General features: G+C 43.4%; 1 protein-coding gene across 1 annotated transcript in view; it reads left to right on the top strand.

Annotated features, from left to right (window-relative positions):
* Window positions 1-734: 734 nt before the first annotated feature.
* The window catches only part of COL4A2 (collagen, type IV, alpha 2), a gene marked incomplete at its 5' end in the record, with an annotated part of 28,791 nt that continues 8,379 nt past the window's right edge, over window positions 735-21,146 (top strand). The window contains 16 exon segments of the mRNA XM_009694629.1: window positions 735-794; window positions 1,565-1,627; window positions 5,128-5,235; window positions 7,060-7,281; window positions 9,431-9,592; window positions 10,175-10,345; window positions 12,051-12,194; window positions 13,486-13,611; window positions 13,969-14,150; window positions 15,568-15,631; window positions 16,006-16,080; window positions 16,685-16,792; window positions 17,747-17,854; window positions 19,148-19,219; window positions 19,620-19,745; window positions 21,124-21,144. Of these exon segments, the coding sequence (XP_009692931.1) occupies window positions 735-794; window positions 1,565-1,627; window positions 5,128-5,235; window positions 7,060-7,281; window positions 9,431-9,592; window positions 10,175-10,345; window positions 12,051-12,194; window positions 13,486-13,611; window positions 13,969-14,150; window positions 15,568-15,631; window positions 16,006-16,080; window positions 16,685-16,792; window positions 17,747-17,854; window positions 19,148-19,219; window positions 19,620-19,745; window positions 21,124-21,144 (1,812 nt within the window).

A 21,146-nucleotide genomic window follows, 5' to 3' on the forward strand; every position in this document is an offset into this window, starting at 1 on the left:
CCAACCTCATTGATTCTGTGATCCTGTGAATTGTGTGCAGCATCTGCACAGCACACTATTGAAAAGGTAGTGTTTGGTGGGCGTTATGTGGGTAAAAAGAAATTGCTTGTACTAGTTGTCCAGAAATCTTAAAGAAGGAGATTCTTCAGAAGTCCCAGTAGTTTCATGCCATGAAACAGCATGAATTAATGTGTTAGTGCCAGCAAGTAACATCTTTCAGGTTTCAAGCAGTTGGAGGCAATGGAGCAACATCCTGCCCTTGGAGTACTCACGGGTGGTTTTCTCTGGTCTACCCCATCCAACATAATCTTTTAATTGTCCAGAGCAAATCATGTATCCATCCTTCAGAGCTCTTCATAGTATCTCTGCAGCTTTCCGAGTGCCTTCCAGCATAAGAATACCAGGGCTACGTTCAGAAGAGCTCAGGCTCAGAGTTTTATTGCTGGACTTCAAGATGCCTGGCAGTATATTCAAGCCAGAGCAGGCACCTGCCGACCCTGCACAGTGCATGGGACACAGCCGCCTAACTCGGGCTGGGGTATGTCTCAGGCCTGGATCTAGTGACTATATGGATAGAGAGTTCCAGTGTGTTATGGCAAATAGTTTGTGCTGTATGTATGGATACAGAAGAGAATACATTATCTGATGTTGTAATAGACATTTTGGTTAGAATTGAGAGCAATTTTCAATTTTTCTCTTTTAAATAATTGTCTTTTCCCATTCTTTGCTCATAGACTGTGGGCAGGTCACTGAAGACTTTTCTAGAGGAGATGGAACCGAGCCAATATGGTCAGGTACTGTACATACAAATGGCTTGAATATACTTTAACATTCAGTCTTATGGTGCTCTTATGGCTTGATACTTTCTTTCTGATGACTGCTTTGGACAAACTATTTGAACTTCAGGTCACACATAACCATGCATATACTGTATATAGCTCTAAAGTAATTTAATCAAATTGAACATATTCTAAAATTATTACAGTTGTAGCTCTGCAATTCAGAAATTCTTTATTTCATTGCTCCTGAGTGTTTGTTCTGACAAAATAATGATTACCATGCAATCTGTAACAACAGTCCCAGAAATAAGGTGCCTAAGAAAATTTAAGCAACTTTTTTTAAAGAAGAACTTTGAAGATTTTCAGTACAGTTTGACATTCAAAGAAAAAAAACCCTTCATTTGTACCAAAAAATTAATTGATTGTTTCAGGGGTATAAATTGCCCACAGAGGAAAAAAATGTCTCTCTTATTCTGAAAAATACAATCATCCCTGAGGTTGAACTTCCCTTCCCATGCTGGTCTAACTAGAGCAGCCATGGCAACCGTAGCCCCTGTGAAACAGGCAGAAGAGCAGCTCTTGGGGTGGAGCTCAGCTTGAGTGCTCCCCTCAAAATGCCACCTGTGACCAATTATTTTTTTAATGAAGAATGAAACTTTTTGTAAATTAGGGTTTTGCCTGTTAATTTCATTCACCTGCTTTAATGACGTTGTCTCAACTGCAGGTGCAGCGCTACTGAGAGGGAGCATATGAGGTAGGGTGGGACTGACCCTCTTTGTTTGCAGGCGCAGGCTGCGTGAGGCCACCAAAGGGATCCCAGGGCAAGCCGGGAGTGCCAGGAGCCACAGGTAACATTTTGCATTCACCTTTATTTCCCACATATGCTGCGTTTTGAGGGAGATCTTGCCAGATCGATTAAAGTTGAGCCTTAGCAGGCAGCGAGTTTTAGAAGTGACAATGGAGAACAGCGTTAACTTGAAGCTGCCGGTGAGATCTAAGCAGTGTGCAGCCCAGGTGGCTGCACCTTTCCTGAGCCAATTCTCCTTTGCTAATGAGCATCAGCCATGAAACAGAAGACAGAAAGGACAGCCCATTTGTTATTCTCCATGTGCAAGTAAGTGAGAGTATACATGTTTACTGGTAGAGACAATACTGAGGTCCCAGAGCTGACTGGACACCTCACAAGGAAAGTCCTGTCCTCTGGGAGCAGAGCGATAAAAGGTCGCAATGGAGGACTGTGGCAGATCCCACTTACTATTCCTCCTCATGCGATAAACAGAGTGCCTTCAGCCTGTACAGTGAGCCTAAAGCCTTTAACACGGCTCAGTGTAACGGGCTGGGTTGACTGGCATAATGCCGTTGCACTGCCTTAGCCATCCTTACAGAGCTGGCCCACCCTAGCCCAGAGAGACCATCTGGGGATCCTGGGACCCCCCAGTGCTGAGGCTTCCCCCCTCTTTCCAAAAGGAAGAGGAAGAGGAGGTGGGGTCAGGGTCTGAAGGACTATGTGAGATGGAATTGAGAGAAGTGGGGATGAGGTGTGCTGAGTGGTCCTAACGATTGACCTCGAAGAGGGAACCTCTGACCAGCACTGCTGGTTCCTATAAGCTTAAGTACTCCAAGCCTAAGCAATAAAGCTCTTTTTCAGTCAGTCCTTCTCATTGCCAGCTGGTAGAGGTACTGACAAAAACTGTAACTGGGTCCTTTGGAGCTTGGGAAATGTAAAATTCTTGATGTACCCATTCCTGTGCCCCCTGTGCTTTAACCAAGGTCAGAGATCTGGACTATAAATATTAAGGTCAGGCTTTTTTTTTTTCCAGCACAAAGTTTATTGTGACATGCATGGATTGATTTATCACAGACTAATGGATCTTAAAAGGGAACATTTTAGCTCTGTTGAAAGAGAATGTGTATCTCTGACACATTTCCTTAGTCTTAATGCCTTAGTTTGTTGTTAGGATCAATGCTTCTGAAGGTTGTTTTCTTTGCCATCTTTGTAATTTTTTTCTGAGTATGATGATTTGTTTATTCTGTCATTCATATGAGCCTGAAGGTTTTTCTTTCAGCGAATACAGTCAGATTTAACTCCTAGCTGTAAGACTGCTGTAACACAATTGACGCTGGTTTTGTGTGGTTTTTATTTTGTGCTCTTGGTTAGTTCCCTAACAAATCTTTCTCTTTGTCAGCTTCTATGTTTTAGTAATTTTAAGGCTTGTTTTACATCCCTTCCCTCCAAAAACTGGAGAAGGCCTCTTGCTGAGCCCAGAGCTGTTCGTACCCGCCTTTCAACCTGAGGCAGTTCTGGAGCTGGAAACCCAGGAGGAACAGGACACATTTTACAACTTTTCGCAGCTTCTTGTTGCTGTGGCTGTGTCAATCTAGTTCCTGGAGCATCACCCCTACCCATGTTCTCCAGATTGACACAAAAACACCAACACCTCCTTTACACTATTTTCATTGTCTGCTTAGAGTGGTGTGGTTTTGTCCACAAGATTTCCTGCCTTCTTTTCAGCCAGGATGGAGCTCTGCTGTAGACAGTCAAGCCTCTCAGTGTCCTGGGTGCTGATGGCACCTGATATATCAAGCAAGGAGTCATCTTTATAGTCTCACACCCTCATGTCCTTGTGTTCCTTTGAAATTCCTGGCAACATACACAGACCACCCTTAAGTTACATCCTGGTTATTCAGTAGTCTCAAGACCTACATGATCACTGTTGGATAAAATTTTAAGTTGTTTTCTGTTTCAAACATACAGCTAAAGCACTTGCGAACTAAATGTTGGTCTAAAATAAAAACTTTTTCTTGCTGCTCTTTGGCACAACATATTAACACCAGCTAACATCACACAATGAGTTGCTGAAATATGTGGTTAGCAGTGGTTGTGTTCTCCATCTGCTGCCTTCTTTCTCTAATGTGGCTTTTTAATTAGTGCAATACTGAACAGAATTGAATCAAAGTCAGTTATTGCAGATGGCAAACAAGACCAAGATGCTGTTTGGGTAAGAGGCACATTAGAATTTTTCATTGAGACCTGAAAGCCTAGGATTTTTCCTTTTAATTGCTTTCTGAGAAGTTATTGTTCATATAAGGGAGAGAACAATAGTCCTGTACGGCACTGGGAAAATGCTATTCACACTGCATTGACTGTTTATGTGCACCTTATTTGTTGTCTTTTTAAAGGTTTCCTTCTCTCCTTCACAATCAACAGCTAAAACTGCAAAACATCATGGTTAAATAATGGAAATTCAGAAAACTAAAGTGGAAAAAAGTATCAAAATTCAAGTGATATTTTCCTTGGTTTGTCATAAGTAGAGGTGGAGAGAAACTTGCTTTCAGTGTAATAAATGAGTTGTAATTCCTGGTGAAGCTAAGCAACAACACTTAAAATGTTAAAGCATGTTGTTGACCTTCAAGCCTGAGCTGGAAACTTAAAGTTCAAGGATCTGGAGAGGGTAGGGAAACAAAGCATTCCACAGGAATTATTTTCACAGAACTTTACCAAAAAATATTGATCTTGGAATACAATGAATTAATGAGACTCATATAGTAAAACTGTTGCATTAAAAAAAGAAATAAATAAAATAATTTTATAAACTTAACAAAAGAATTCTATGAAATGCTTGCAGGTTTTGCAGTGTTAAGAAACAGTAATATTTTCCCTTACCCAAATGTCAAATACTACCTCCCAAGGAAGCGAGATCAGGAGATAACTCGGTAGGAACAGGAATTCAGTGCCAGAGGAACACTTTTTCAGGGCACAGCCCTTCTTTTACTACTAAAGTTATAGACTTGTACTCTTACAAATATAGTAAGTAGGCTAGTTAATTTGTATTCAATTTCTAGGATGATTAGATCTAACCTTTAGCCTTACATTTCTGTTTTGTGGTTATCTAAACGAGTCTGCTCTTGTTCTGTGATCAGTTTAGCAGGGAGGGGAAAAATTTTTTCATCTTACAGCATCTCATCTGTGCTCGTTTCTGTTGAGCTTTCTTCTTTGACATTGCCTTTTGACCTTAAGCTAAAAACCTTAATTTACAAAATGTTAAAAGCCACCAAAAGTCTGTGAGACTAATTATTTTCATCCTAGTAGTCTCCATATCATTAGTATTTGAGTCAGGTTAATCCATGTTTTGTAAGAGCACTTAGCCTAGATTTTTGGTCCATGTCTTGGCATCTTGAATACTGCTAAAAAGCTACAGTGTGATCCCATTAAATTTTTTTAAAAGTTTCATCTTTGCATCTGGAAACACATACTGATGATATTTACCACTACCTTTTCTTACATTATATGCACATTTCTGTTTTGTTTGTTCAGATGCCAGTTTCTTAACTTTCTTTTATATAATAGGTGCAAAAGGTGCAAGAGGATTCCCAGGTGATCCAGGTCCAGTGGGATACCCAGGGCTAAATGGTACACGAGGTGATCCAGGTCGGGAGGGATTCCCAGGTCCTCCAGGTATCTTGAAATAATTAGTTGTTCTTTATATACTTCTGGCCTCTTTGCTACAGTCACTGAAGCACAAAAACTTGATTCCGGATACATTTTCATTTATCTTCCCTTCCATGTTCAAGCACTAAACTAGTATAGAAAGCTGCTACTTCTCAAATCCAAAAGGATTTCCTGAACTTCTGTAATGATGAAAAGTAACACAGACACCAACCTTTTAAAATCTGCTTTATAGTGAGAAATTATAAATGTGTAAAATTCATGAAATTCACATAGAAATAAAGAAATTCAATAACAAGATATTGGCGATTCCAAATAGAATATACTCAGAATGATGATGCAGAAAGAAAGAAAATAGTAGTATTAGCGTTTCTATTTAATTCTTTCCAGCATTAGTATAAATTATACTGGATATATCAAAGGCATAGTACTGGCTACTCACCTTGCCCATAGGTGGCTGTTTGCAAGTGTTCCGTGCCGGTCATATTTTATGCTAGTCTGGAATAGGTACAGATTAAATCCCAGGGCTTCTGTATCTCTCTAGAGGTTCCAGGATGTCCAAGACACATCAATTAATTCCATGTATACTTGATCTGTTTGTAGACAGTAAGTCAGATGAGCCTAAAACAGTGCCACTGCACACGCAGAGAAGCTGCGGTGGGTATGTTCATGGATCAGCAGTCAGTTCGGCAAGAGTTACTGCCAGAAACTACCACTCCCCTGTGGTTGACCAGGTTGATTTGGTCAGAGAACTGGGCACTGAGTTTTTTCTGTAGCACAATTCAGAAGCCGTTGATGCAACTTAGTTTAGGAGGGCTTTAGAAATTCTCTCCATCTATCTCTTTTCCAAGTCCTAAATCCTCACAGATTCCGAAGTGCTGCAAACTTTCTCGAAGCCAGTGCCCACGTGCTGCTTCGCCCTAAGGCAGCAGGCGGCCTGAAAGTATTCTCCAGGCTTATCTACAGCATCTGTAGTAGCAAAAGAAGAATTGCTTGTCCTGGTCAACAGGCAAGGGATGCATCATCTGTGCAGCGTAGGGCAGCACCATCAAACCCGTATTTCCCCTGCTAAGCTCTGCAGAGTGCTTTAAATGCTAAATTAGGGCTCCTATACTGTACGGCTCCCAGGCCACAGGGTGGTCGGCACTCAGACCGATTTTCTGCAGTCTTCCAGTCCAGGTCCAGTTTCCCAGTCCACAAGAAGCCTTTCCCCTGTCATTGGGCCCTCCCAGTCACTCACCTACAGGCTGGAGGACAGGGACGGTGGCACTCCTTCATCAGGAGCCTGAAGCAATTGGCGTTGGCCCCTTGAGATGGGTGGGGAACAGCAACAGCAAAGACCCCTCTGGGCAACTCCCCCAGGTCTTCCCGACTTACCAATATGCATTTGCTCCTTGTTTATTTTTTTCAAATTTGACTCCCTGAAATGTCTTACCACTGCTGCGTATCAGACCAGGTTTTTGTGTACAGGGACTGTTTTTTTGCCCCTACAGAATAAGAGGTTTATAAAATGCTGCAATAGCAGTGTCAGAATAGTTGCACAGAAGTAACCGTGCTTGGAGCTGTGGATCTCTTATGACCCAGGCACTAGGTATCCTGAGGGGTCATTGGTAAGTTCTGCCGATTTCCACATTTGATCAAATGTTCTTATAAATGGTTTAAAAACACATACATGGTTTAAAAACATTTACATAACACTTTGATTCTACAGGTTTCTGCTAAGAACTAGGGGAAATTACAATAATATAAAAGGCGTTATGATGGTGTATCTAGGATTTGCACTCCAACATTTGGACTGAACCCCGTGATGCCTAGTCCCTGTTTTATTTATAGGTTTTACTGGGCCCAGGGGAGACGGGGGGCCGAACGGTCTACCTGGACTGCAGGGACACCCAGGCCTTACAGGAAAACCTGGCACCCCGGGAGCGGCAGGACTGAAGGGCTTTCCTGGTGACGTCTTGGGAGCAGCAGCAGGTTCCCGAGGGGATGTCGGGCTCCCCGGCTTCCCAGGGTTGAAAGGCTTGCCAGGAGATCAAGGAGTACCAGGAGCTAGAGGTAACAGCTACTTCAAATAAAGAAATGTTTGAGTAAGAGTGTAATATAAATGTAGCCAAATTAAAAAGATGTGAGACTAGTAAAACACCATGTTGGGACACATTGGAGGTACTGATGACCCCAGCATCAAATCCCAGTGCCTGATGATCTCCCATCCCTTTCCATCTACCTCAACTGTTACCAATATGCCTGGCTCCTCCAGACATCTTCTGGAGATCCATTGCTTATGACCAGCACTCCTTCACATCGCAGTACATGAAATCAGCTACAATAGGATACCAGAGAGCCAGATTTTGCTCATCTTTGTTGTATTCAGATGCACCGTTAACTACAGCAGGAAAAATTAAGGGAATGGTGATGTAGTTGTTATCCTGACTTTTCACTTACATACTGCACAATACTGAGATGGTTTCCCATGCCAGAAGATGTTTGGATAATAGACGGCTTTGCGGAATAGCACATTGCACTAGTGCAGGATTTGTAAATTTTAGCTAAGAGGACATAGTGTTTAGTAAATGTTAATAAGCCATTTTACTTGGTCAGTCTTTGAGCACTCAGGAACAAGAAAAAGACAACATTATATACTTATTCATACCTTTAGGGTGTTCATTTTGTTTCATTATTTCACATAGCTTAAAAAAAAATGCTAAAAACTCCCTATAGAAAACAGAGAAAAACCATCGTTTCTCTACAAAATCTGACCTTGTCACTCTCTGAATTCTGTGGAGGACTTTCAAAAGCGCATGTGGGAATTAGGCATCCCCTGCTAAGCAGCTTCAGTGGTGTTTGGACACACTGTTAAATCTAGGACTGCTGATTACCCCCTCGCTCTGTTGTGGAAGTGATAAAGGAGTAGTAATTATGTGACTAGCTGAAAGCAAGGACGTATATCACAGGAACCTGTTTTGGAGATGACTCTTATCATTTTCAATACAAATAGAAATAGAAAAGAGGAACATCATCTTAGGTGAGTTATTTGAAGTGAGGAGAGCTGGTTTCACCTTCGGTAGAGCCCCAGAGTGAAGGAAAGGGATGAAGGCAGCTCTGTGGCACTTGGCAAATTTGAGAAAAGGCAGAAAACATCACTAACACCTCTGAAAGGGGAAGAAATTCAAGGTAAAACATGGATTGAAAAGGAAAAAAATTGTGTGACTTTGTACCTTCTTTCTAAGCATTTCTGTAGAACTGAGTTTTCAGTAATAACAAAAAATAAGTACAGTGAAAGGAAAAAGCATTACTAGTCTGTCTGTTCTTGATTTATTTTACAATTCTGACAAAATGCTCTAAAAAAGCATGTGAATTTTTGTACAAGTCATATTTTTTTGTTTTGTATGAAGTGGCTAGTGATTCCTTTGTATCATCTATGCCACTTAAACTACTAGCCCCTCAAAGCAGAGAGCGAAAGCCTATATTCTGTTGTTGAGAAAACTTACCTTATGTGACCTCGGTTACAAAGCACAATTAACGACAGTCAAGCCAATGGACCCACAGTGATGCAAAGCCTGGCTAAAGAGAAGCAGATCCACTTGGCCTGGATTTTAAGTGCCATGTACTTTGGAGAAGCAGCAGCGTACACTACCTCAAATCTGAACACAACACAGGCATTACCTTTTAAATCTTGACACCCCCTTTGGTCTTACATCGTTGAGATGTAAATTTTCAACAAGTGCACTAAGTCCTGCAGAATCAGGGCCTTTTTGCTTAGGAATTTGTGTGAATCTTATAACAATGCTTTGTAACAACCTTACTTGAAAATTTCTGAACAATAGCACAAAACCAGAACCCACCATCTGCCTTAACTGTTCCCATTCCCTAGCACATTTTAGAAAAGATACAGAGCATTATTTCAGTGGTTCAGTCAGTTTTACAAAAGTGTATGTGATAGACAGAGATCGGGAATTACAAAATTATTAGGGTTAAAAGTGGAAGAGACCTGCTCTATCTATATCTACCTGGTGCCAAATTGTTTCCATACATTTGAAAGAGCTGGTCAACCAGAACTAATGAGCAGTCTCTTAATTCACTTTTCCTGTTCTCACTGAATTTTCAGAGCAGAAACATACCCTGAAAGATGAGTCCATACACAGAAGTGATATGTAATAATAAGCTCTCTAGATATTTATGCTAATGCATGATTGTGGTATTTTAGGAGCAGATGGTAATCCAGGTTTGCCAGGACCCAAAGGAGATCCAGGGCCACAAGGTCTCCCTGGTTTGATGGGATTGCCAGGAATACCAGGAACGCGTGGATTCCCAGGGCTACCAGGAAACCCTGGGCCAGATGGCAGGCCTGGCCCTCAAGGACCTGTTGGTGAGGAAGCGTTGCTGTCCCGTCTCACTCCTCCTGCCAGTTCTCCGTGGCGGGGCAACTGTGTGGTTTCCACAGCGTCAAGTTAAGATGAGGGTTGTGGCACATGCCATGCTTTAATTCCCAGCCAGGGAAATGACAGTCATAGTGCAGACGCTGTGATTGCAAACTGCTGGTATCACAGGTGGGAAGTAGGGGTGGTGATGGTCCTCACTGGCAGAGCTGCTGCTTTTCCTTCTATAGCCACCTGCCATGCCAGGTCAGAGCTTGCTGGTGGCAGACTGGGAGAAGGGAGCTACCAAATGGGAATAGTCTTGTGGAAAAGGGGCTTGATTCTTAAATTAGAGGAGGGGAAGGTCCTGTTGGGAATGGGTACAGAACCAGGCTGGTAGCGAGACTGGTTTGCATTGATGAGCTGCGTTGTCTTTATAGCCATTTATGCAGTTCTTTGCTGAAAAAAAAATCCTAATTTTGCCCCCCTCAACATGGAGCTGGTAGGATAGCGGTTTTCTCCCCATTGAGCTACCTTGTATGAAACAATCGTGTATGTCCAAACACTTTTTCATCTCCCTGTTTGCACGGCAGGTCCACCTGGTGCTAGGGGAGAAGATGGTGAGCAAGGTTTTCCTGGCCCTGTGGGCCTGAAAGGTCTGTCCGGTGACAAAGGTGAAACAGGCTACCCGGGATTACAAGGTGTGCCTGGCGTGACTGGTCCCCCTGGCATAAGTGGAATGGATGGCTTTCCAGGAGATAAAGGTGAGCTCTGGACAGCTGCTTTGAAAAAAAGTAATATTGCTTAAAGCTGTTCTGTGCTGAGATGAACAGGACATGTTCTCTGCTGGGCTACCTCTGTTTAAAACAGAAGAATTAGTGTCATGTGCCTAATATATTCCAAATTCACTGTGTTTTCCCCTGAGTTGTGCTTGGCAAAATGCTAGCTTGTGACATGGAGCCTTATTTAGAAGGGCAATGACTTTTATTTCTCATTTTAAAAAAATATACAGTATTTACACTTTTCTCTCTCCAAAAGTCTTTCTCTTGTCCCAGTCCTACTGGCGCTCAGTGAAAATAAAGACATGTTTCTCCAGATGTTTGCTTTAAAGGTTTTTAAAGCTGGCAGTTGAGTACTGAGCAATACAAGACACAAGACCTCGATGTTGACTTTTACCAGGATACTAATCTTACATATAGAAAACGTGGGATTCTCACTTGCCAGCCATTAAAACGCTATGTATAGTGCAAGTTGTTTACATCACACAGGGAGTTTCAACAGGATTCAACTCCATGTGAAGCCAAGTTAAACTCAAAGTGGGGGTGCATGCCTAAAAATGCATGTTGCAGTTTCATCAGTTGAAAGATAGGACTTTTTTCCTAGGACAACTCTGGAGTACTGATCAGCTCTTATTTGAGAGGAATGAAGATCTATTTGTTAGCATGACCCGTGTAAAACAGCATCCTCTTGTTTAGAAAAGAAGAGTATGGGAATTTTTGTTGAGAAAGGACCAGCCAGTCCCAGACCCATGATTTGTATCTCTACACATAGAAGAATGGGCTGACTAAAAAACCTGCATGGAACTAGGTACCTTTCGCTGGTTTATCTGTAGGAGAGGGGTTGAACTGAGCTTTCAGAAGAAAACACAAAGTTCTGGTCAACTCCACAACATCTCCTCTTGGCAGTTGAGGCAGTTCAGTGTACCCCTGCTGCTCTTCACCTGTCGGAGAGCTTGGTTTGCCTGTTGTGGGGTAACCCCCGCCGGCAGCTCTTTCCCACCCAGCCGCTCGCTCACTGCCCTCACTGTGATGGGTGAGAGAATCGGGGGGTAAAAGTGAGACAACTCCTGGGCTGAGATAAAGGCGGTTTTGTCAGGAAAGCAAAAGCCACACACCGGCAAAGCACAAGGAGGAATTCATTCCCCACGTCCCACGGGCAGGCAGGGGTTCAGCCATCTCCAGGAAAGCAGGGCTCCATCATGCGGAACGGTGCCTTGGGAAGATGAATGCCATCGCTCCCGACGTCCCCCCTTGCCCCAGCTGTACGTGCTGAGCATGACGTCATACGGTACGGGATATCCCTGGGGTCACTGGGGTCAGCTGTCCTGGCCGTGTCCCCTTGTGCCCCCCCAGCCTCCTCGCTGGTGGGGTGGGGGGAGAGGCAGAAGCCTTGGCCCGGGGTGAGCCCTGCTGTGCAGTAACGAAAACATCCCCGAGTGACCAACGCTGTGTCCAGCACAGATCCACAGCACAGCCCCGTACCAGCTGCGGGGAAGAAAATTAACTCTGCCCCAGCCCAAACCAGCACAGGTACTGATTTAGAGCTGCACACTGCCCTAGGCATCAAGGCACCCCAGAGCAGGTACTGCTGCACTGAAGTTTTCATGCCGTTTTAGTCATGTGTTGCTGGTTCACATTTACTTAGTTTGCAGAAATCTGAGTGAGGTAACAGTTCAAAAAATCTTTAAAGGCTCAAGAGGTTCACCTGGCATTGACGGTTTCAAAGGCATGACAGGCCTAAAGGGAAGATCAGGCATCAAGGGAATCAAAGGAGAATTTGGGCCATTCGGGGCTCGGGGTGATAAAGGCGCAGAGGGTGCACGCGGCATTAAAGGTATTTGCTTATGGGTGGTACCAGTGTGTTTGCTTTTCACATCTGGAGAACTATTTTACAAGGACGCAAAGACAAAGATGACACATTTTTCACATGGTAAATTTAGCTCAGACATTCCTGCACATCTTTCACACGTGGGCTTCTGGCCAAGAGGCTGGATTTTAGGCCCGGGGAAAGGTTGCTTCTTTGTGGATCTTTACACGTTTAAGGTTGGAGACAGACATCTCGTTATTCAGCTGAGCTCAGATAGTGGCACCTCTGGCCTGTGCAGAACTCGACAGAGCTTTTTCCCAGGAAACGTAAGGTGTTTGGGGGAAAAGATTCAAATTTTGCTCGAGTTGCACTGTAAAGGCACTGAAATATTCAGAAAACCATGCGATTAAGTAGTTAAGAGTCAGAAACACAGCAGTTGATATCATCATCAGAGAAAAGAAAACTATAACTCAGTCCTCTTTTCTTTGCATACAATAATCTTTAAATACATGCTTTACCAGAAGGCCAAAATGGTCTTTCTAGGGACCGTGAGACAGGTGCTTAAGAAAACCCAGTCTGCAATTCAAAGGCTGCAAAACAGTGCTCCCCATAATTCAGGGGAGGTCTGAGCAAGAGGCAGGTGTGAAAACAGCCCTCTGCTAGCTAAATGCAGGTTGACCTCACTTTTAGGCAGCTTGACCCAAAAAAAACTGACTGGAAAGAAAAGCGCACATAAATTCTTGGTGAAGCAGTATAAGACAGTGCATGATCACAGGAGACAAGTCTGGGCGGCCGGCCTGTCTCTGCATCCCACAAAGAACTAAAGGCAGTCATACAGTCTATTTGGGTCCTTTCTTCAGGATATTATTTACTGATATCACCAGTAACCTTCAAGTCAAGAAAAAGAACAAAATAACTGGTAACAAATCCAAATGCTGTCTTTTGCCCAAGGCTTTTTGACTGAGTTTCCCTTTCACTGGAACTAACCTCGGTTTTGTGCTTTCTCCAGTGTGCTTTTTGGTTTTTTATGGTGCCTAACTGATCTGCTGGGAGGTAAATTATCTGTGTCAGAGGAGTCTGCGTCCAGCTCCCCAGGACTGCATGTACCGAAGTTGAACTCGGTTTTCATGTTTTCTTATGCTTGACCATTCTGCTGACGTGTTGTACTGACACAGCTAACTTTTTATGCGAGTGGATTTTCCATAGCTTATGCAAGATTATTAATCCCTTTTTGCTAAATTCACTCTTCTGTTCATTTTTTCCAACACAGTGTAGCTGGCCAGCTTTTTGTAACATGGTTGGGTTTTTTACCCTTTAGGTGACCGTGGGGATCAAGGCCCCCCAGGAGAACCCCCAAAACTCAAGCCCAGCATGATGATGGAAGTTAAAGGTGAAAAAGGAGATGTTGGAGAAAGGGGCACGAAGGGATTCTTTGGCTTAAAAGGTCAGTGGTCACAGCAAAACAAAGCGAGCACTTTCAGGACCGTCAATCCGTGCCTTTTCTCAGTTACCATATTAAATATTCCCTGCTCATCGTACCACTGCTCATCGTGTGCTGCAGTCCCCCCAGCAAAGTCTCTGACAGCGAAAGCTGAGCTCTCGGCTGCGTTTCAGAGCCACCCCCAAGGAAGGCTTTGCAGAGTTATGTTGTGTGTGTGCTGCCTTTTTCTACTAGCTCATCACGGTGCTACGTTTCAAGAAGGCCGTTGGCAGGAGCACTTCTGACACACAAGCAACTGCATGCCAGCTTTCCCAGCTGTAATAGTTCGTCTTCCTTATTTTTCTTCTTCTCCGCCTGCAGGTAGCAAGGGAATGCCAGGCATTCCCGGAAAGACAGGAATTCCAGGGTCCCCTGGGCATCCCAGCTACGTGGCTGGTACGAAAGGGGACATCGGTGCGAAAGGGCTGACAGGTCTGAAGGGGTATCCTGGCCCAGCCGGCTCTCCTGGCATCAGAGGCTTCCCTGGCAGCACAGGAGGCAGGGTGAGTTCTGGGCTGTGAGGGAGTAAGGGTGTCCTTGTGCTGGCATTCAGCACAAGCGCTCACCCCTTGAAATTGTGCTAAACAGCTACAGTCCAAAGGCAAAAATGCAATAAAAACTGAAGAAATAGATAAAATATTTTTGCTTGATCCCTCCAATGTTCGTTAAGCAGAGTCCGTCCTTTTCTCACTGGGAGACATCCAAATTTCATGCGCCAGCTTTTTGCCAATGAGGACCCGGACAGTTCCTTCTAGGTCCTTGGTCCTGTTGCTGTAGCTGTTGGTAAAAATTATTCTCAACACTGGGCTTACTCTTCCCTTTCTCCCAGGACTGATGGTACAACTGCCAAAAATTACTCATTGTCACTGATCTAACAGTAGAAGAGCCTAAGAATCTCAGCTCCTAGAGGGTAATTCACCGTGATTCTCTTCGGCTGCAAAATAAGTTACACTCGAAGAGAGACAGTCTTACAAAAGGCCTGACAGTAGACTCACAGACATCATTTATTTAAGAGAGCCAAAAACTCTGTTCCTTTCTCAGGTAGCTTTGGCCTTAGGTTTCAGTAGGACTTTCGCCTAACCAAGGACTGCAGGACTGTTGTGGTTTAACCCCAGCTGGGAACTAAGCACCACCCAGCCGCTCACACGCTCCCCTTGCCAGCAGCATGGGGGAAGAGAATTGGAAGGCCAAAAGTGAGAAAACTCATGGGTTTTATACTCTAACAGTGATGGTAATAAATATTATAATGAAAAGGAAAATAACAAAGAGAAATAAAACCCAAGACAGACAAGCGATGCAAATTAAACCAACTGCTCACCACCAACTGACCAATGCTCAGCAAGTCCCGAAGCAGTGGCCCCCCCAGCCAGCCTCCCCCCAGCTGTATGTGCTGAGCATGACGTCATACGGTATGAGATATCCCTGGGGTCACTGGGGTCAGCTGTCCCGGCTGTGTCCCCTCCCAACTCCTTGTGCCCCCCCCAGCCTCCTCACTGGTGAGGTGGGGTGAGAGTCAGAAAAGGCCTTGGCTCTGGGTAAGCCCTGCTCGACAATAACTAAAACATCCCCGAGTTACCATCCAAATTATTATTGTCCACAACGCAGCCCCATACCAGCTACTGTGAAGAAAATTAACTCTACCTGAGCCAAAACCAGCACAAGGACTCACTACCATAAATATGTAAAAGGACGTTCTCAATTTCAGACTTAGGTGTTTGCAAACATAATTTGTCCCTTGGTTTGTACTGGTTTGGTTTAACTGATTTCAGCCACTTGACTCTATAAATCATAAAGTAATATGGAAACTCAAAAATGGTACATTTAATAGCCTTTTTTTCAATACCTCCAAACTGTGCTGTGTGGAAGGTTGAATAAATCTTCATCCTCATTAACTGATACCTGTTTTCAATCGTATGATAGGGAGAAAAGGGTATTCCAGGAATTTCAGGCCATTTTGGTACTCCTGGCTCACATGGTGAAATAGGTGAGTTTGTTCTCTCATCTGAGTGCCCTTTGTATTCATTACCCATCAAATGCTCAACGTTAAGATTGGAAGAGTCTTAGGGAGTCTTCAGTCTTAAAGAGTCTTTGTACAGTCTTAACAGAGTGATACTGTCGACGTGGGAGGCTGTGAAAAGGGGAGTACTGTTAACTTCCTGCAAGGTGGACTGTCCATGGATAAATCCATCCATGGCAGGGGGGTGGCTGTTCTTCTCTCTTTAACTTATTTCTCTTCTGTTCTAGAAAGATAATAATTACTGAATTTTGCCTCAGAAGTTGCAAGTCCTCCAAAATACCAGGAAATACTGTTTAAATTAAAGCCTTAACTGCTCGTGTGTTCATTTTTGCTTGAAATAGGTGAGCAGGGAGATACTGTAAACTTGCCCGGAATGCCAGGCCTTAAAGGGGAAGTTGGTGTACCAGGCTTAACAGGTATGAATTTCACAGTTGCGCTGGATGTATTACTGTCCACATACTGAAGTCCATAGAGGAAGGCAGGGGGAGCTTACATGGGCTTTTGATGGCCGTTGAACCTGTGTTCTCATGACAGCTCCTGATGAGGTTCATCCTTTCATTACTGAAATGAGTATGTGCTACGTTTACCTTTTCAACTGAAACCACAGTTAGAGCATCAATCACATGCAACTCCAGTAAACACTTATATATAATTCTTTGCCATTGGTGACAGAAGGAGCGATACCAGACCATGATTATGGAAGATAGGGTGCAGTCAGGTCAATTTTGCTTTGGGTTGGTTAGGTAATGTACTAAAATTTCCCTCCACATGCAGCACACTTGAACATCACTGTCATATTCCACATAATTTGGGGAGTACTTTTAAAAACAAATTCAATGATGGTTTGGCCAGCATGCTGTAGACAACTATTCATTCTCCCAGATTATGCAAGCACCCTGACTAGAATGTCTTTATGTCGCAAGACCAGGACCCATTCAGTAGCCAACTTCACGTTATGCTTGTTAGCTTAGAGTTGTGTAGAGATTATTAAAAGAATATACTGGTTTTGTGGTTTTCCAGGCACAAGAGGAGGCACAGGACAAAAAGGCGAAAGCGGTGATCCTGGTTTCCCTGGCATTGAAGGCCTCAAGGGCACGCAGGGTGTCCCTGGCTCTGTGGGACTGAAAGGTAAAATATTCTTTTTAACGCTCCAAAGAATAAAACTGTTTGAGAAGAGAAAGAAAAATCTCTTCTTCCTCGAAAGAAAGTCATTAAGTTTTTTAATATGTTGATCGTTCTGTAAGTTGGTAAACAGAAGTGAAAAGGATGTGGAACTCATGGTAAAACTTAAGAGGAAATTTCCAAAGCCTGACTGCTTCATACCAGTTTTACCTTTTTTATAGCAATCATGTGTCTAGTCAGTGTTGTACTGCTGGTGTACTCGGTATGCTAATGCTATCTCAGTACTACAAGGAGGTGGGCTTTTCAGTGCTCCTCTCTGCCATAAATGAAGTCAATAACCCCCCAGGACCCAGTTGTGGAGCCTTTGAGCCAGGCTCGTTGGCCAACTGTACAAGAGTACTGGGGAACCGAACTCCGGTTCAGCTGGATCGTAAACTCGGGGCTTAAGAACGTGTCTTACTGCAGGAGGATCATGAAAATGCTCTTGCAGAACCGTTGCTCCACATTTCTCTTATAATTATAGGGCTTAGAAACTCCAGCCAAGACTGGAGCAGTTTCAGTAGGTACCTCACTGGGAAACAGTCCTCGTCCGATCAGCTTTCCAGTCGGAAAGGCAAAACTGATGCGGCAGAAGGGGAAACTGAGGTGCACATAAACGAAATTACTTACTTTAACTGGCAATAGAAGTAAAATTATCATTTTATAAGAGGAGCTCACTGTGTTTGTGAGGCTCTCAGAAACCTGAAGTTGGTAATGAATTGTTCTGTTATACCTTGGCTTTCCTACCTTTGCTTGCTTTAGTTTTCTTCCACTCGGTGAGCAGTGCAATGTCATACATGACATCGGGGGGGTGGAAAGCCTTCATTTTGCTACCTGGGAGAAAGAAGGTAGCACAAGTCCATGTTTTGGGCTGTTGGTTTTAAGGACACTCATGAGCAATGATCCATTGTTGTCGCGCAGGTTTGCCAGGGCTGGTCGGCCCCCCGGGGCAGCAAGGAAGCCCTGGGACACCTGGGTTTCAAGGTGAAAAAGGAACTCCGGGCTGGCCTGGCTTACCAGGACAAGCAGGTATTCGTACAGCTTCAGCTATTCAGCCATTTCAGCGCGAGCGCTTGCTGTTGTTCCTTTGGGGGGAAGAGGAAGAAAGGGGACTCTTTGCAGTTTGGAGTGGCAGAGTTCCCTCTGGTAAACATTTATTCCTCGTAAAGTCCAGATGCGTTAACAAAGACCCACATGGTTACTTTCTGATTTATGACTTCTGAAGGACTGGTGTCTACTGAGCTCACTTGAGCTGCTGATGACCTCCCTCAACCAGGAAAGCAGTTTTCAGGAAACATTTTCATTTTTCATGACAGCTGGGAGTAAAAAAAACCCAAGAAATTATTTAAAATGCAGCAAGAGTAGTGGTATACAGTATTAGAGTATTATAATGTGGTATTAGATAGCAAACAATATACTCGTCCTACATCATCATCAAAAACTGCGAACTGATCCAGTGTCTGGTCTGAAGGATAAATGACTTGTGGCTCAGACAGAATTCTGCTATCAAAATACAGGAGATAGTTTAAAATGAAGCTGTTTGTATCACAGGATACAGAACCTCATTGGTTGCCACCTAATTCCTTAATATATTAAGCAGATTTTTTTCTACAGTACAGCCAGAAATTGCCCTGCTTTTAGTAAGAGTCGTCTGAGCGACTCTGCATCAAGCCTAAGCTGATACAGTTATGAAGGCTGCCTTTATAGACAGCGACAAGAGAGACAGACGCTTATTTTTGCAAAGGTTGAATTGTCCTCCAGAGCTCTGGCCATCGATTAGAGATAGCTGTCTAGCTTTAACATCATGCTTAACACTTTGACAGGTACAAATAGATGGGATAAATTTTAGCTATAACAGCAGCAGCAGGAGCTATTAGGCATTTTGTTAGGGTTTTGTTGTGTTTTTTAAATGACAGAGTGAATTTCTCCTGAAGAGAGCTTCACTGTAATTACATTTAGAGCCTACAATTATGCCATAATTGTCTTGGTTTGAGGATTTTGGAAAACTAAATGGTGATTAACAAAATTGTGGCAGTGAGACTGGAACTAATGGCATGCTACCAGACGGATCAGAGGTATTTAAAAAAACAAAATAAAAAAAAATCTTGTAGTGAGTTTTTTGGATAATATCAAAATTTGCCAATCATAAAACCATAGTGTGGTGTATTTCATAATAAGCTTATTGTAATGAATTCATTTGCATGTAATACACAAGATTTTAACACAGAATAGTATTTTTTTAAGCATTTGAATTTTTTGCCTAGGAATATATACAGACTCATAAAAACTATTATGATAATCATGAATGTAACTTTAAAACAGGCTTTCCTGGCTTAAGAGGAATCAGCGGACTGCACGGTTTACCGGGCACCAAGGGCTTACCAGGATCACCAGGTGAGTGCGACTCTGATTGTGCCTCTTCACAGGCACAACACTGTTGGCTGCAGGTTTGGTCGCTGAGATCTCCACAAAGTGACTTTCTTAACTGTGGCATCCGAAGCCCACTGTGGAATTTGTTTCATTATTGTTGGCTCTGGCAAGCAACTTCATACACTATGTGCTGCCATGCAAATGGATTAGAACACAACTTCAAATCATAATTTCTTTCCTCCTATAAAATTAAAGCCTCAAGGCCTTTTTTTCCCCATTATGAGCCATTTTTTTCAATTAGCCATTACAGACTCATGTATTTAGTAAATCCGCGTACTCTAAATATGTACATTAGCGTGCTGATACCTTGTTACATGCAGAAACACTTCAGCTTTTGTCTTAATTTTGAACAACTCCCCAACAGGTCCAGATGGCTATGGCTCTGCAGGCTTCCCAGGGGCAGTGGGTGACAAAGGGGAGGCCGGAGAGCCGAGCAGAGTGGAAGGCACCCGAGGACCTCCGGGTCAGAAGGGAGACAGAGGTGTTCCAGGTTTGTGTTCCGGAGAACAGGATCTACTTACTGTTTATTTCAGCTGTGGGTGTTAGAGCTGTCACAAAATGCAGTATAGTGTAGACAGTTGTAGAGGAGAGCTCCCGCCGTGGGGCAGGTGGCTGTTTGACGTTAGTGCTGCAGCTCAGCCAGCCCTCGCTCATTGCCCAGTGCTGGGCAGGACAGCCTGGGTCCTGCCCCATGGCAGCAGCATCTCGTAGCACCCGCTGAGCTCGGCAAGCTGCAAATGCCAGAGGCGACTCTCAGCCATCAGCTCTCAAAATATTTTTAATGAGGTTCCAGTTACACAAATGCTATGGCTTTGCTTGCTTTATTTTTGTTGCAAATCCGTCAATGTTTACCTTTCTTCTGAAAGCCTCGCTGTCTGTCAATGTGTGATTGTCCCGCTGACCCCTCCCGGGCTCTCTTCCCATGCACAGTGCTCTGATCCTGCCATCACCCCGTGCAATGTAAGCCTACGGCCTTCTGGCTCGGACCCACCTTGGTGTAGCGGGCTGCGCTTACCGCAGTATGCTTCACCACCAGTTCTTCTTCCATCAGGGAGCCACCAGACTGATGGTATGGGTGAATCAACTGATTACAGGGGGGTTTTAAAAAGTTTTCCAACATTTTAACTCTGAAAGGATTAAGGACTGGCATAGATATAAAACCCTACTGCCTTTGCCTATTTGGTTCAATGGCTCATTCCTATTCTTTTGTCTTAAGCTTTGTTGCTACTAACATGCTGTGCCATCACAAACACCGTTCAGAGATTTATTGTCAAGCATTGGAAGAAACAGCTATTTCACTTATTCATGTTTGTTTGTCAGAATTGAATATTATTAATTTTTTTTTAATGAATAAACAAAACGGGTTGTGTGGCTTCCTGACAACTTGAATCTACTTAAAAGAATAATCTGTCATTGGTGGGCCAGATTTTTGGCATTTAACACTTTTCATCTAAAGAGAACTTCTTGGATTCAAACTTTTTGTTTTAACTGACCCCAAAAAACTCTGTCTGTGATCTCTGACTTTGCAGGACACAGAGCAGAACAAAACTGTTTTCTTGTTTGCTTCAATATATCTAGGATATTTTGAGTATTTCCTATCTTGAAATAATATTTTACCTGGCAGACACAAGATTATTGGCATTCCAAACAGTGAGATGTAACTAGCTATCCAGAGAGCTTTGGGACAGAACTAGTATTTGGTTCTTTTAAGAAAAACCTCCACAACATCATCTGAAAAAATAAACCAAAAATCAGTGGGAGCTGCAGATGGTGTCCATTTTGAAAATCCCATTAGTCCAAGGTGAGTCCTTATAATTGCAATTGTGCATTTTCCTTGCAGGACTGATTATTTCTTTTCTTCCTTTCAGGAGTCCAAGGACCCTTTGGCATT

This window comes from Cariama cristata, unplaced genomic scaffold (assembly GCF_000690535.1).
Source record: "Cariama cristata isolate BGI_N322 unplaced genomic scaffold, ASM69053v1 scaffold11382, whole genome shotgun sequence".
Taxonomy (NCBI): domain Eukaryota; kingdom Metazoa; phylum Chordata; class Aves; order Cariamiformes; family Cariamidae; genus Cariama; species Cariama cristata.